This window comes from Trachemys scripta, chromosome 1, assembly GCF_013100865.1.
Source record: "Trachemys scripta elegans isolate TJP31775 chromosome 1, CAS_Tse_1.0, whole genome shotgun sequence".
Taxonomy (NCBI): Eukaryota; Metazoa; Chordata; order Testudines; family Emydidae; genus Trachemys; species Trachemys scripta.
In genome coordinates this window covers 307,900,016-307,913,596 of record NC_048298.1, presented here as the reverse complement: position 1 = coordinate 307,913,596, position 13,581 = coordinate 307,900,016, and the positions used below count along the sequence as shown (strand labels likewise).

The 13,581-nt window shown below is 43.1% G+C and overlaps 1 protein-coding gene across 3 annotated transcripts in view; it reads left to right on the top strand.

Annotated features, from left to right (window-relative positions):
• Positions 1-13,581, top strand: part of RNF17 (ring finger protein 17) — a 207,735-nt gene that overhangs the window by 119,482 nt on the left and 74,672 nt on the right. For all 3 annotated transcript variants that reach the window (XM_034758815.1, XM_034758813.1, XM_034758812.1), the window contains 3 exons: positions 2,221-2,339; positions 3,151-3,241; positions 11,029-11,144. In XM_034758815.1, coding sequence (XP_034614706.1) covers positions 2,221-2,339; positions 3,151-3,241; positions 11,029-11,144 — 326 coding nt within the window. The remainder of the gene's footprint in view (positions 1-2,220; positions 2,340-3,150; positions 3,242-11,028; positions 11,145-13,581) is intronic.

The following is a 13,581-nucleotide window of genomic DNA, read 5'->3' as shown; positions in this document are numbered from 1 at the left end:
CTCATTGGTGGCAGATGACAGAACAAGAAGCAATGGTCTCAAGTTGCAGTGGGGGAAGTCTAGGTTGGATCTTAGGAAAAAACTATTTCACTATGAGGGTGGTGAAGCACTAGAATGGGTTACCTAGGGAGGTGGTGGAATCTCCATCCTTAGAGGTTTTTAAGGCCTGGCTTGACAAAGCCCTGGCTGGGATGATTTAGTTGGGGTTGGTCCTGCTTTGAGCAGGAGGTTGGACTAGATGACCCCCTGAGGTCTCTTCCAACCCTAATCTTCTATGATTTTATGGTTGCATGTCCCCTGGAATGGTGGTTGAAGCATGAAGGGACATATGAATCTTTAGTGCATCTGGCACGTAAATTAATCTTGTGATTCCGGCTATAACGGTGCCAATTGAATGCTTGTTCTCACTGTCAGGTGAGATTGTAAACAAGGACCAGGCAGTATTATCTCCTGCAAATGTAAACAAACTTGTTTGTCTGAGTGATTGGCTTAAAAAGAAGTAGGACTAAGTGGAATTTCAGGCTCTAAAATTTTACATTGTTTTATTTTTTAATGCAGTTTTTTTGGACATAATTCTACATTTGTAAGTTCAACTTTCATGATAAAGCAATTGCACTACAGTGCTTGTATTAGGTGAATTGAAAAACACTTTTTTTTTACAGTGCTAATATTTGTAATCAAAAATAAATATAAAGTGAGTACTGTGCACTTTGTATTGTTTGTACCTGAAATCAATATATTTGAAAATGTAAAAAACATCCACAAATATTTAAATAAATGGTATTCTATTATTGTTCAACAGTACGATTAATTGCGCAATTAATTTTTTTATCGCGCGATTAATAGGAATCACCCATGCAGTGAATATGAAGAAAGGAAGGTGAGTTATTTTGCAATATAGAGCTACTTACTAACATCTGTAAAGCAGGATAGTTTTTGTGGTCGTGCAGATACCTCGCTCCTGGTTTCTCTTAAATTCCATCAAGCCATTTCTTATTTTTCTGACCACACCCCTATTGCTTGCTGATTGGAAGCTGAAATAGGGCTCTGCATGCTTCTCTTGTTTCTTACCCCTACTCATAAAAATTTAAGAAATGGTGTCTGTGACAAAGACCTCCTTTACCACTGTAGTTGGTGTTGGTCTTGCTTGAGCAGGGTGTTGGACTAGATGACCTCCTGAGGTCTCTTCCAACCCTAATCTTTGATTCTATGTTGGTGCTTGTTTCATCACACTCGTATCTCTTTAAGGGCTGGTCTATGCTGAGTTACTGGGGGTGTAATTTTTTTCTAACATAGCTTTCCTGGTAAAAGCCCTAGTGTAGACACAGTTACTCTGGTGTAAAGGAGGCTGATAGGCACTTCCCAAACTGAAATAATTAATACCAGTATAATTGCATCTGCACTGGGGTAGGGAACTAGGCACTTTAACTATACCAGCATAGTTAAACCGGCAAAACTTAATTGTACACAAGAGCTAAGAAAAGGCAGTGAAAGATGAGTATTGATCATTGACACTCAGATCACTTTTCAGAGTAGCAGCCGTGTTAGTCTGTATCCGCAAAAAGAACAGGAGTACTTGTGGCACCTTAGAGACTAACAAATTGATGCTCTAATAAATTTGTTAGTCTCTAAGGTGCCACAAGTACTCTAATCAGATCACTGATTCTCGTGATAGTATAACAGACCTGCAATACAGGAGTTGCTGCATTCAGTGGCCCAGGCCAACCTCTTCAGTGGGGATGGAAGGAAACAGAGCTATCCTTAAAAACTTGAGGATCAGGCCAGTCAGATCTCCAGTAAAACCTGAGCAGATGGGAACTCTCCTTGAAGATAGGAGTCTGGCATTTATGATTGTCTGATGAATGGAGAGACTTACAGCATCTTCAGAAAATGGACATTTGGGGAAGCACAAGTCTAGTGCAGAGTAAATTACATGTGATGGAATTAAAAATATTTAAAAAAAAAATGGTTCTTGACCAGCAGACCTCTTAGCTTACATATACATCCTATCCTCATATTTGAAAATACTTCATATTCTCTTAAAACCATTGTCTGGATTTCCTTTCTGATTTTTGTTCACTTACGTATTTAAATTCCTTTGTAGTTTATTTGTATACATGGTATGTCATTTGTTTTAGAAGAGGATATATCCTGTTTATGTTGAGAATTTCATCTTTTTTTTTTTTCAGAACTTTTTTTCAGATCTTTTATCTTTCACAGGTAGTGTTGTATGATTTTGGTACTAAAGAAATAGTGAACATCAATTGTTTAAGAAAACTTGATGAAAAGTTGAAGCCAATTAGGGCACTAGCACTGGAGTGCTCCTTGGTAGATATAAGGTAATTTATTCCTTGTATATTGGAATAATGCTGTAAGATAGTGGGAGGGCCATTGTAATTTTTTAATGAAGTATTTTTTAATGTCCGATCATATACAAGTAAAGCATAAACTGTGATGTGGATGGAAAGGTTCTTTGATTTGGACTAAGTTTTGGACATGCTGCAGGACAGGGCAGGGGGAACAGATGCTTTGTTTTCTTGGCTCCCCTGGCTTGCTTCTTATCTGTACTTAAAGTTTGGTCTTCCTAGGCAACTTAGTAACTGGATCTTTTGGAAATATGAGGGGAGGATTTTGGCTTTCCTTTCCTGGTCTGTTGGTGGGGGACAGAAGGATTCTTTTCTCTTGTAGGCTGTAGGAATTGGGAGAGAAGGCCAAACACCCATTACCCAAGTGAGTAAGCTATGCCACCTCTGGAGGGAGAGGGGAACCACCGGATACATTTCAAATAATGTGTCCTGTAATAATGAGGGAAAATCTAACCTTGCATTAATATAGCTGTCTCTAACGGATTTCTGAAGTGCATTTCCTAATAAAATATTGCAAAATCTCTCTATTTTTGAGACCATCTTAATCTACTTTAGTGTTCCTCTTTAAAATCTAACAATGCTTTTTGATCCTGGAGCAGCTGGTACTATTGTTTCTCTTCCTTTTTAGTTGACTGTGTGGGATAATTTTTTTTCTTAAAAAGGGCGGTTTGATAGTTTTTCAGTCTTGCTGGTGGGTAGTTTTTTTATATGCAAACCTTGACGACCTTTATTAAAATCATATTCTCTATTTTACTAAAACAGAATTTAATTTGTTCCATTTTAGACCAGCTGGTGGGAGCAAGCAGTGGACAGCAACAGCTTGTGATTGTATCTCCTATTACCTCACCGGAGCTATAGCAAACATCATCATACAGGTCTTTAATCAAAATAAGAAATATACATAACATTCCTGCCTGGGCTTGTTTGCCCCTTTTTAGTTACTTAAACATATCACATTTTCATTAATCAAACATGCTAGTTAAAATTTGTACAGTTTATCAGTCTGTGATTGCAGAAACATACCTGGTGGAGACAAATGTGCTGTCATTTCTACTTTAGTTTTGTTCATTGTTGCTCACTAAAGCTGCTATTTCAGGATATATCTTGAAGTTTGAACCTATGTCCTTTCTAGATCGTTTAGTCAAACTGGGATATGTTTGGTCTGCTATTGACCGTTAATACATATATCTGGGAATACAAAATATTCAGTTCTCTTAAGGTTGTATTAGCTCCTTAGCAATGGCATAACATTTTCTTGAAGCTGACAATCTCAACAGTTATGGCCCTATCCCATTTTAGTAAACACTGTTATCAAATTGTAGCAAGGACATTGTGGCAATATTTGAGTTTGAGATTTCCTTTACACTTGACAGCAGGTTTTAGACCTGAATATTGCATGGATATTATGTTGGTGCTTGACCCTTGCTAGCAGTGGATGTAATGCAAATATTTTGGGTTACTTTTTGTTCAAGCCTTTGAGATCATTGATACATCTGCAGACCCAGGCATGATAGGGTTTCCCTTGAGTAGTTCCATTCTTCTGAGAGAAACCAGAGAGGAGTAGTGGGTATCTGATAGTCTATCCAAGTAATCTTTGCTATAGAGAATCTGTAACCCCTCCTGCCAGTCATATATACAAGTTTAATGCAGAGCTAGTGAGGTGGTGTGGGCTATAGTGTGTTTAGAATGTGAATGAAATACAGTTGTCAACATAGCTGTTGATCAGCTTTCCCGGTGTCTGACCTAAGAGAGAGGCTGTTGAAGAGCACTAGGTTGTATAGTCATTTATCAGATTAAAACAAAGATTATACTTGTAGGTTGCAGAAGCAACCAGATTAGACAGTAAACATTTTATCAGCCCTCTGAGTGAGTTTACTTGACTCAGGGTTGCAACTTGAAGATCATGTTGTAGGATCATTGACTGCTTTGGAAAGCCCAGGTAGCCACAGAGGCCAAGAATATATTTTGTTTGCTATTATTAAGAATAGCAATATTTGTATTACTGTAGTGCCTTGGAGGCCTTGATCCCATAGTTCTAAGCACTGTATAAGCAGAACAAAAGAGTTTATAATTAAGTCTGAGATGAGAGACAGCAGATGGGTACAGACAGATGGGAGAGTACAAGGAAACAATGAGATAATATTGGGCAGAATGATACAGTAGTCTCGGCACACCAGCAACCTAACAGTTGTCAAATATTTTGTACGTATCTCAGCAAAAGAGTTTGAGAGTGATTTGAAGGAAAACAATGAGGTGGATTTGTGGATGTTCATGGGGAGTTCCTCCCAAGAGTGAGGGTCAGCATGGGAAAAAGCACAAAGGTGCTTATTTGAAAATGTAACAAGTGGACATTGGTAACTGGCATCATGAGCTAATTGGAGTTGGGAGTTGATCTTTGTTTATTGAATGAGAGATGATGGGTAGCGTGTGGATAGGTCATGAAGGGCCTTGGAAGTGAAGACAAGTAGCTTATGTGGAAGTGAAGACAAGTAGCTTATGTGATAAGATTGAGAAAGAGGAGCCAGTGGACAGGTGCAAAGAGGAGGGTGACATAGTCAAATCAAAAGGCTGAGAAAATGATCTTTGTAGCATCATTTTGAATGGATATGAGTGGGGCAAATTTGCATTTGTCAAGCCCAGAGAAAAGGATATTGCAATAATCAAGACACACAAGAATCTGAGAGCCTGAACAAGAGTCTTAGCTGTGTGGGTGGATAGGAAAGTCCATTTCTAAGAGATGAGTTAGATACATAGCCTGAATATGAGGACCTATGGTGAGGTCCAACTTGAAGATGACACCTAGGTTGGTTACCTGAGAGACCAGCAGTGATCAAGAAAGGAGGTAGCAGGGAGGCTGGGAGGAAAAAGATTAAGAGCTCTGTTTTTAATCATGTTGAGCTTGAGATGTCAGAGACAGACCAAGGAGACAGGTTTGAAATAGAGAGGTAGAGCTGTGAGCTTTAAATGTAGAGATGGTATTTTCCCCTGCAAACCAATTTATCAAGACATAATGTGTAGAGGAAAAAGAAAAAGGGACCAAGTATAGAGCCCTGTGGAACAACCACAGAAAGTTTATTGGTAGAGGGATGAGGAGGATCTTCCAAAGGCTAGGCTGAAGGAATGATTAAAGAGGTAATAGGAAAGCCAGGAGAGGACAGTCATGGAAGCCAAGGGAGGAAAAGATTTCAAGAAGAGGTGCCTGGTCAACTGTGGTGAAAGCAGCTGACCAGTCATGGAGAATGAGGATGGAATACTGCTTCTGAGATTTTGCTAAGAAGAGGTCATTAGAGATTGTAAGATCAGTTTCAGTTGAGTACAAGAAGCAGAAGCTGAATTGGAAAGGGTCTAGGGTGGAATCAGAAAAGAGGAACTCCAGACAACAATTATAAACAGCACATTCAATGAGCTTAGGGATGAAAGGTAGATGGGGTAGTAGTTGGAGAGGTAAGTGGGGTCAAGGATTTTTTTTTAGGATGGGAGAGACTAAAATATGTTTGTACTGTGAGGGAAAAGAGCTGGAGGAGAGTGAGAGGGTAAGGAGAAGAGTAAGGGATGGGGTTGAGAATGAGCATGAGGGAGATGGGATGGGGTCACTGGAGCAAGTAGAGGGGTTAAAGGAAGAAAGCTGAAGATTAATTTGTGTCTGACTGAGGAGAAGGAGGGTTGAGAAGGGGGAAGGTCACAGTGTAGTCTGTCATTTTTCTCTTAGAAAAAATTGGTGTGATCCTGTGCAGACAGAGAACTGGAGGGAGAGAAGGTTGAGGATGAATCAAAGGTAGTAAAAAGGTGTCTGGGATTGTGGACGTGGGAATCAATTAAATTGGAGAAGTAGAATTGTTTAGCTAGAAAGACAGCAGAACTGAAAAAGGAGAGAACAAATATGTAACTGAAGAAGTCAGCAGGGTCTTAGGATTTCCACCAGAGATGCTCTACAGCATGAGAACAGGAGCAGTGTTGGTAGTGTACTGGGCTGGGGGTTAGCCAGGATGGGAGGAAGCTAATGAGTCAGCAGTACACTATCATGAGCAATGGAGGGAATCAGCAACTATATTCAGGGAAGAAAGGAAAGAGAGGGCTGAGGGCAGACAAGAAGTCATCAGTGCTGGATCATCAAAAGGCCTAGTGACAGGGTGTATGGGGAGGGGGGCTGATGGGTGTGCTGATAGAGACCAAGTGATGATCAGGGAGAGGGAACTCAGCAACAGAAGGCTCAGAGAGAGAAAAAGCAGTGATTGATGAAGACCAAGTCAAGTGAATGGCTGTTTTCATGAGTCAGCGAGTTGAATCAGGGCTGCAGGTCAAATGAAGTGTGGGCAAAAAAACATGCAGCTAAGGGCTCAAATGGATTGTCAATATGGAAGTTGAAATGACCAAGGATGAGTGTGGGAAGGGGGGTGGAGAGAGAGCCAGGAGTCAAAATCTGAGGGGAAGACTAATGGGAACTAGTCAGATGCAGTGCTGCTCAAAAGAGGAGAAAGAGGTGGAAAGGGAAGAAAAAGGAGGGATTGGAAGCAACAGGAATGGGAGAGTGGAAGTCTAACATCCACATCCTGGTCTGAGCCAGGGTGGAGCATATGAGTGGCCTCCCTAAGAGATGACAGCTGCAAAAGGCAGTGTCAGAACAGATCCAGGTCTCTGTCTCTGTGACAGCCAGGAGCTGAAGAGAGCAAGATATGAAGAAGTCATGAATGGTTGCGATAGGGAGCAGTGCCCTCTGCAAAAGGGCTAGGCAGGCTGCTAATATGACATGTAAAGAGTTAAAACTGAAAAAAAGGAAGTATTTAAGAAAATGTAAGGTTTTAATTGGATGTGTGTTGCATAACAAACATTCTTCTTCCAGCGATGGTCCCGATGTGTATTCCATACATAGGGTATGCATGTGTGCCATGCACCTGAGTCCGGAAATTCTTCAAAGCACTGTCAGTTTGTCTGCACTTGAGCCATAGATCTCCTCGTGCTCCCAACAGAGGGTATAAGAGTCAGTGCAGGTCAATGCCTCTCCAGTTCTTCCTTACCACCACGCAACCTGAGTCAGAATTGTGTCCTCCTTCAACTCTCTGTACAACCTGTAAAGACATTTGTAAATAGTTATATTTCTTAGCTTAATAGTTAAAGTTCATAGTATAGTTAGTATAGAGAGTTTTCTTTCTCCCTGATTGAGGAACCCTCCCTGGATCCAGGACAATGCCCAGAGCCCCGGGATTCAAGAATTGCATCTCTTGCCCTCCCTACTTCTCCATCAGTGACTAATATCAGCGCCGCCTCTACTGTCTGGGTGAGGTGCATATCTCTGCAAAGTGCAGTATCTGTTGCTCTTTCTCACCCAGAACTCAAGAACTCCAGGAGCTTCGCTTGAGAAACCCATGAAGCCCCTCTCTGATCTGGGGCAGGGAGATCCCCTGTACATCGGCTTCAGCTAACCAGCAGAGCCCTTTCAAACATGTGCTTGGGAACGGAGTTGCTAGTGCCTAAGCCCAAGGACTTGTCATCCAGAACTTCCCGTGAGAGTAGAGAGTAATCTGATAGGTATAAGGACAGACATCCCTCCCCCCGCCCCATCAAGGACTGTGCATAAGAGACTTGCTTTCCTCCCGAGCCTGTACAGGTTGAGTGAGACATGATCAAAACCTAACAAACCAGCTCTGCTAAAGACCTCCAAGTTGGAGGACAAAGCACGTAAAAAGAAAGATCTGCCGGTTCCATCGATCACGTTGATACTGAAGCATAAGGACAGACATTTGCCAGTTCACCCCACATGCGCTGGTCCAGGCCCATTGTTGGTACCACTTTGTTCATGTGAAGACCATCGAGCTGCTGTAGATGCACCCAATCCATCTGGCTTGACAGCCTGAACCCCTCAGACATCATGGCGTATGGAGACTTACTTACCACTGGAGGATATATTCCTCCTTTGTCCACAGTCTCGACTTCTATCTGGCCTGGCTCTTCTGAGGAATTTTATTACTCTGGAGGAGGAGCCTACATTGGTATCCCAGGACATCCCATCTGGTAGGAGTGCTTCAGTACCAACATCCCCGCTCCTACTGATGGAGCAGTTTTCGGACTCAAATGAGTCAGTGGGGATAGCTGCTTTAGTATCTCTTCAGAGACAGTCAAGGAGTCATGTTCTCTATTCCTTCAGGTATGACCCTCCAGGGACCTCTGGTACTGATTCTCCTGTGATCCCCCACAACCAGTTGATCCCTCTTTTTGGCCTCATTGGAGTCAGTAGGATCCTTATGGCAGGCATCCAGATCCTTCTTGAGAGTTGTGATGCTCCTGTCCCTCCTGCCAACCAGATCTGTTGGTGTACAAGGAGGAGGAGGAGGACTTGGAGCCAGAGGTACCAACAGTTCCAACGGGCGTCTCTTCATCATTCCCAGATGAAGTGGTCACTCCTTCCTTGCCATCTCTGCCATATGACCATCGCCAGTTTCACTGGCCGCTGCAGAAGTCACGGAGGTCCCAGAAAGTCACGAATCTGTGACTTCCGTGACCTCCATGACAGACTCGCAGCCTTAGTCGTGACAGAATCAGACAATTCTGGTTCACAGAACTTCTAACTATGTTGGCCTGTTCTTCAATTAGGATCCACCCTTTCCCAGACTTCCTAACCCAGGGTGGGGTGGGGAGAATGAAGCATCCCTGACTGGGCTCTCTCCGCCTGGTGTTTGAATGGGCTTTGGAAATAGAATGCCATGCTTGGCCCCTGTTCAGACTGTCCTCAACAAAAGTAGAAAATATTTTTCTAGAACCTGCTATCTGGTCAAATGGAGATGCTTTTTTGGTCTGGGCACAACTCCATCAACATTCTTCAGTCACCGCAAGGATCTCGGTTGTCCTAGACTATCTCCTGTCCCTGAAGTCCTAAGGTCTCTATTAGTCTGTTGCAAGTACACCTTGCAGCAATCAGTGCCTTCCCCATCTTTACTCATCCAGCTTCAGTATGGTTTATGAAAGACCTAATCAGTACCTTCCCACTAGTGATCAAACCTACACCTCAGTGGGACCTTAATTTCATCCTGTTGATGCTCACAGATCCCCCTTTCAAACCCATCCTGACATGTTCCATGACCCGCCTGTTCATGAAGATAGCATTCTTAGTAAATATCACTTCAGCCAGGAGAGTCAGCGAGCTTGGAGCCATCATGGTGGACTCTCCTTAAACCATTTTCCACAAAGAAGAGGTTTCTCTTGGGATATACCCCCAGTTTTTCCCCAAGATTGATGTGGAATTCAGAAACAAAGTATACACTTAATTGTATTAGTCCTTAAACCCCCCGCTTCTGCTGAAGACAAGGGACTTCACTCTCTCGATGTCTGGCATGCTCTGACATTCTACATACAAAGAACCAAACCCATTAGGAAATCACAGATTTTATCGCCACAATGGCGAGATCTCACTCCATGCAATCACAGCATCCCTATATGACGTTCCGCTGCAGGGCATTTACAAGGTGGACACCTGGAGTTCCATCTACACCAGGGGTGGGCATACTACGGCCCACGAGCTGTTTTAAGCTTGCCCTTGAGCTCCTGCTGGGGAGCAGGATCTGGGGGTTGCCACGCTCTGGCACTCCAGCCAGGGTACAGGGTCGAGGGACGCTCCACATGGCTCCCGGAAGCCATGGAGCAAGAGCAGGGACATGCTTCTGGGAACCGCTAGAGGTAAGCACCGCCCGGACCCTGCACTCCTGAGGCTCTCCCCACGCCCCAAGCCCCTGCCCCAGCCCTGATCCCCCTCCTGTCCTCCAAACCCCTTGATCCCAGCCTGGGGCACCCTCCCACACCCCAAATCCCCCAGCCTCAGCCCCACCCCAGAGCCCACAGCCAGAGCCTGTACCCCTTCTCGCCCTCCGAACCCCCTCCCCAGTCCTGATCCCCCTCCTACCCTCTGAAGCCCTTGGTCCTAGCCCAGAACACCCTCCCACACCCCAAAACCCTCATCCCCCAGCTCCACCCCAGACCCTGCACCCCCAGCTGGAGCCTGCACCCCACTCCCTAGCCCGGAGCCCTCTCCCTCACACTGAACTCATCATCTCTGGCCCCAACCAGAGCCCGCACCCCAACCCCAATGTTGTGAGCATTCATGGTTCACCATACAATTTCTATTCCCAGATGTGGCCCTCAGGTCAGAAAGTTTGCCCACCTCGATCTATACATTCACAACAAGTTATGCTTTAGTTCATGTCTCAACTGCAGATACAATGGTGAAATCTGAGCACTGCAGACATCTTTGCTACCAACTTTCTCACGCCCACCGCTAATCTGAACACTGCTTGACAATCACTCACGTTTGGAATACACATAGGGACTATCATTCAAAGACGAAATGGAAGTTACTAACTGTAACTGGAAGTTCTTTGAGTTGTGAGGTCCCTATCTGTATTCCACTACCTGTTCTCCATCCCCTCTGCTTCAGATCCTATGGGATTGTGGTAAAAGGAGGAACTGGAGAGGCGTTGACCCACATTGACTCTAATACCCTGAGTTGGGAGCACGAGGAGATCTACGGAGCATGTATGAGTCAACGGATGCTGCTATTAAGAATTTCCAGACACTGGTGCTCATAGTTACCTCGTGTGGAATACAGATAGGGACAAGAGATCTCAAACAACTTCCAGTTACAGTAAGTAACCTCCATATTTTAAATTCCTCTCAGGAAAATGATGGATCTGAACCACTACCTGTGAAAATTTTTTGCAGTGATGAAGCAGGACAGCTTATTGATATTTCTGAATATCTTATGAAAAAGGGTCTGGCTTTCAGAAACAAAAGGTATGGATATTCTTTTTAATATTACATTATTTCAGATCTTCTCCGTTAGGTTACTTCCAAAGTTGACATATACAGATTGGCATTTGTGTTACTTTTGTAAGCAAAACAAAAACTATTACTGGGGGAATTCTGCAGATGCGCAAAATTCATGTGTCCCGCAGAATTTTTTTCCGCAGAAAGTATATTTCTGCCCAAGAAGTGCTGCAATTCCGCCTTTCGCCCACCAGAGGCCACTGTGGCACCAGAACAGCTAGCAGCATGAATGCAGCCAGCTGTTCTGGCACCACAGTGGCTTCTTTTGGGGAAAAGGCAGAACTGCATCACTTCTGGAGCAGAAATGTATTTTCTGTCTGGGGGAGGGGAAATTCTGTGCGTATTGCAGAATTCCCCCAGGAATTCATCACAGCACACTGCCTGCAGAGCCCGGTTAGGAAAGAGTGGGTACTTGGGGCTGCTGGGGGGATCACAGACTGGGGTTCAGAATGGCTAGTAGGAGGGCGGGGGGACAGACTGGGGCGGGGGCTCAGGAGCTAGTGGGATGACAGTGTTGAGCCTGGGAACGGTGAAGTGGGGCTGCAGGGTCACATGGGGATGGGGGAGGAAGCTGCAGAGACCCATGGAGTTAGAGGGAGTGGGGACAGGCGCAGATGTGCGCAACTAAGTGGGAGAGGCTAGGGGTCAATCAGGGTCTGCATGCGGGAGGCTCCCTAACAATCCTTCCCCACCCCTCCAAAAAAGCCTGTTCCATACTTCTTCCACCCACACCCAACAACCCTCCAAGTTCACATCAAGGATCCTTCTCCCTCAGTTCCGCCGTTACCCCTCACTCCCCCAAGCCTTTGCACTGCTTCTGAGTGGTGTGGAAAATAGGGTTCTGTATTGTAGTTTAAATGAATTATTACTCAGTCAGGGTGGATTTGATTTAAATCACTAGTCAGGAAGACTCTATTTAATCATGGATTTCTACATAAAAGTGAATTCTTGTTGGTTGTTATAACCTTAATACATATTCTTCACAACTCAGAGATAGATGTAGGTTTCGTTTTTAGAAGGTACACACTGTTTTTAAAGTGATTTATTTTGAAAACTTTTCAGATTAGTTTTACAGCTATATCAGAAAATGAATGATTGTTTGGTTGCTTCATTTACCAAAGGAAACTGAAGCAGATATTTATGAAGTCATTGGGAGGTGAACTATCTCCAGTTCAACAGGTTAATCATTAATATTTGGAGGATTTTCTTGCCATGCTCTATTAGGAGGAGAACATCACCAGACAGACAGTTAAATTGTTTTATTTAACTAAAACAACAACGTTATGTATTCTGGATTCTTTTCTTCAACAGCAAACATAATATTTTAACAAAACAAGTGCATGAATTTTTGAATTTAAACATTCAAGTTTTTTAAAATCAGGTCTGTTTTTGTTAAACTTATTTTTAACTAAAATAGTTAAATGAAATATTTAAAAACAAAAATTAAATCAACTGTCAGCCAGGTCAACATGAGAAACTTAAAATATTGGCTTCTGCAGCTAACTCCGTCATCTTCACCTTCATTTTCCTGTTTGTTCATAATCTGGAAAAGAAAAACGAGCTTTCCTGCTTTTTCAGGTCCCAAACGATTTCTCAATTTGGAATGAATTAGTCCAAAGGAAGAAAATATTCTTTCTACACTGGCAGAAGAAGCTACTGCTGTTAAAAGTGAGATTATCACTTCAACAGTCTGTGAATCCAAGTTCTTAAGTGACTTCCTCCAGTTCACTGGTGTGACTTTCTTTAAAACATCATCAGCAAACATATATTTCTTGAATGGTTCACCCTTAGCTCTGAAGTTTATTATAGTTGGCATTATGAAGGGATGATTGCTGATATCCATGTCATAGCCATCTCCTCTTCAGTAGCAGTTAAGGTTTGACCCTGGTACCGAGTACTGAGAATATTTGCAAGAAAATGAGCTGGAGATAGTGCTTGTCCCATTCGTTTTTTTAATGCTTATAATTTAACTCTGTCATTGCATATTTCTCTTTTAAGATCTCACTCAGTTCCTTCCAAATTTCAACAGCGTCAGCAATAAAACAACTATTTCCTTGCATTTTGTTCAAGGCTACAGAAATAGGCTTCCGGGTACTCAGCACGTGTTCAACATTTCACTTAAGCCCAATGTTGAGAACTTTGGCTGTGGCAGTGCCATCTATTTTTTCACAATATTGTTCATCAGATTAGGCCAGTTCTTGATATAGTGATCAAAACAGTCCACTACTGAGTTCCATCGCACATCTTGGTTCCTCCCACTTTTTTCAGAGCAGCTGCTACAAAGTGGTTGTTACAGAAGTATTTTGCAATTTCAACAACATTAGCCTTTATTTCTGGAACCACTGAAGTCTTTGGCTAAGAGGCTCATCAAATGAGCAGTGCAACCGTATGTTATTCGCTTGGG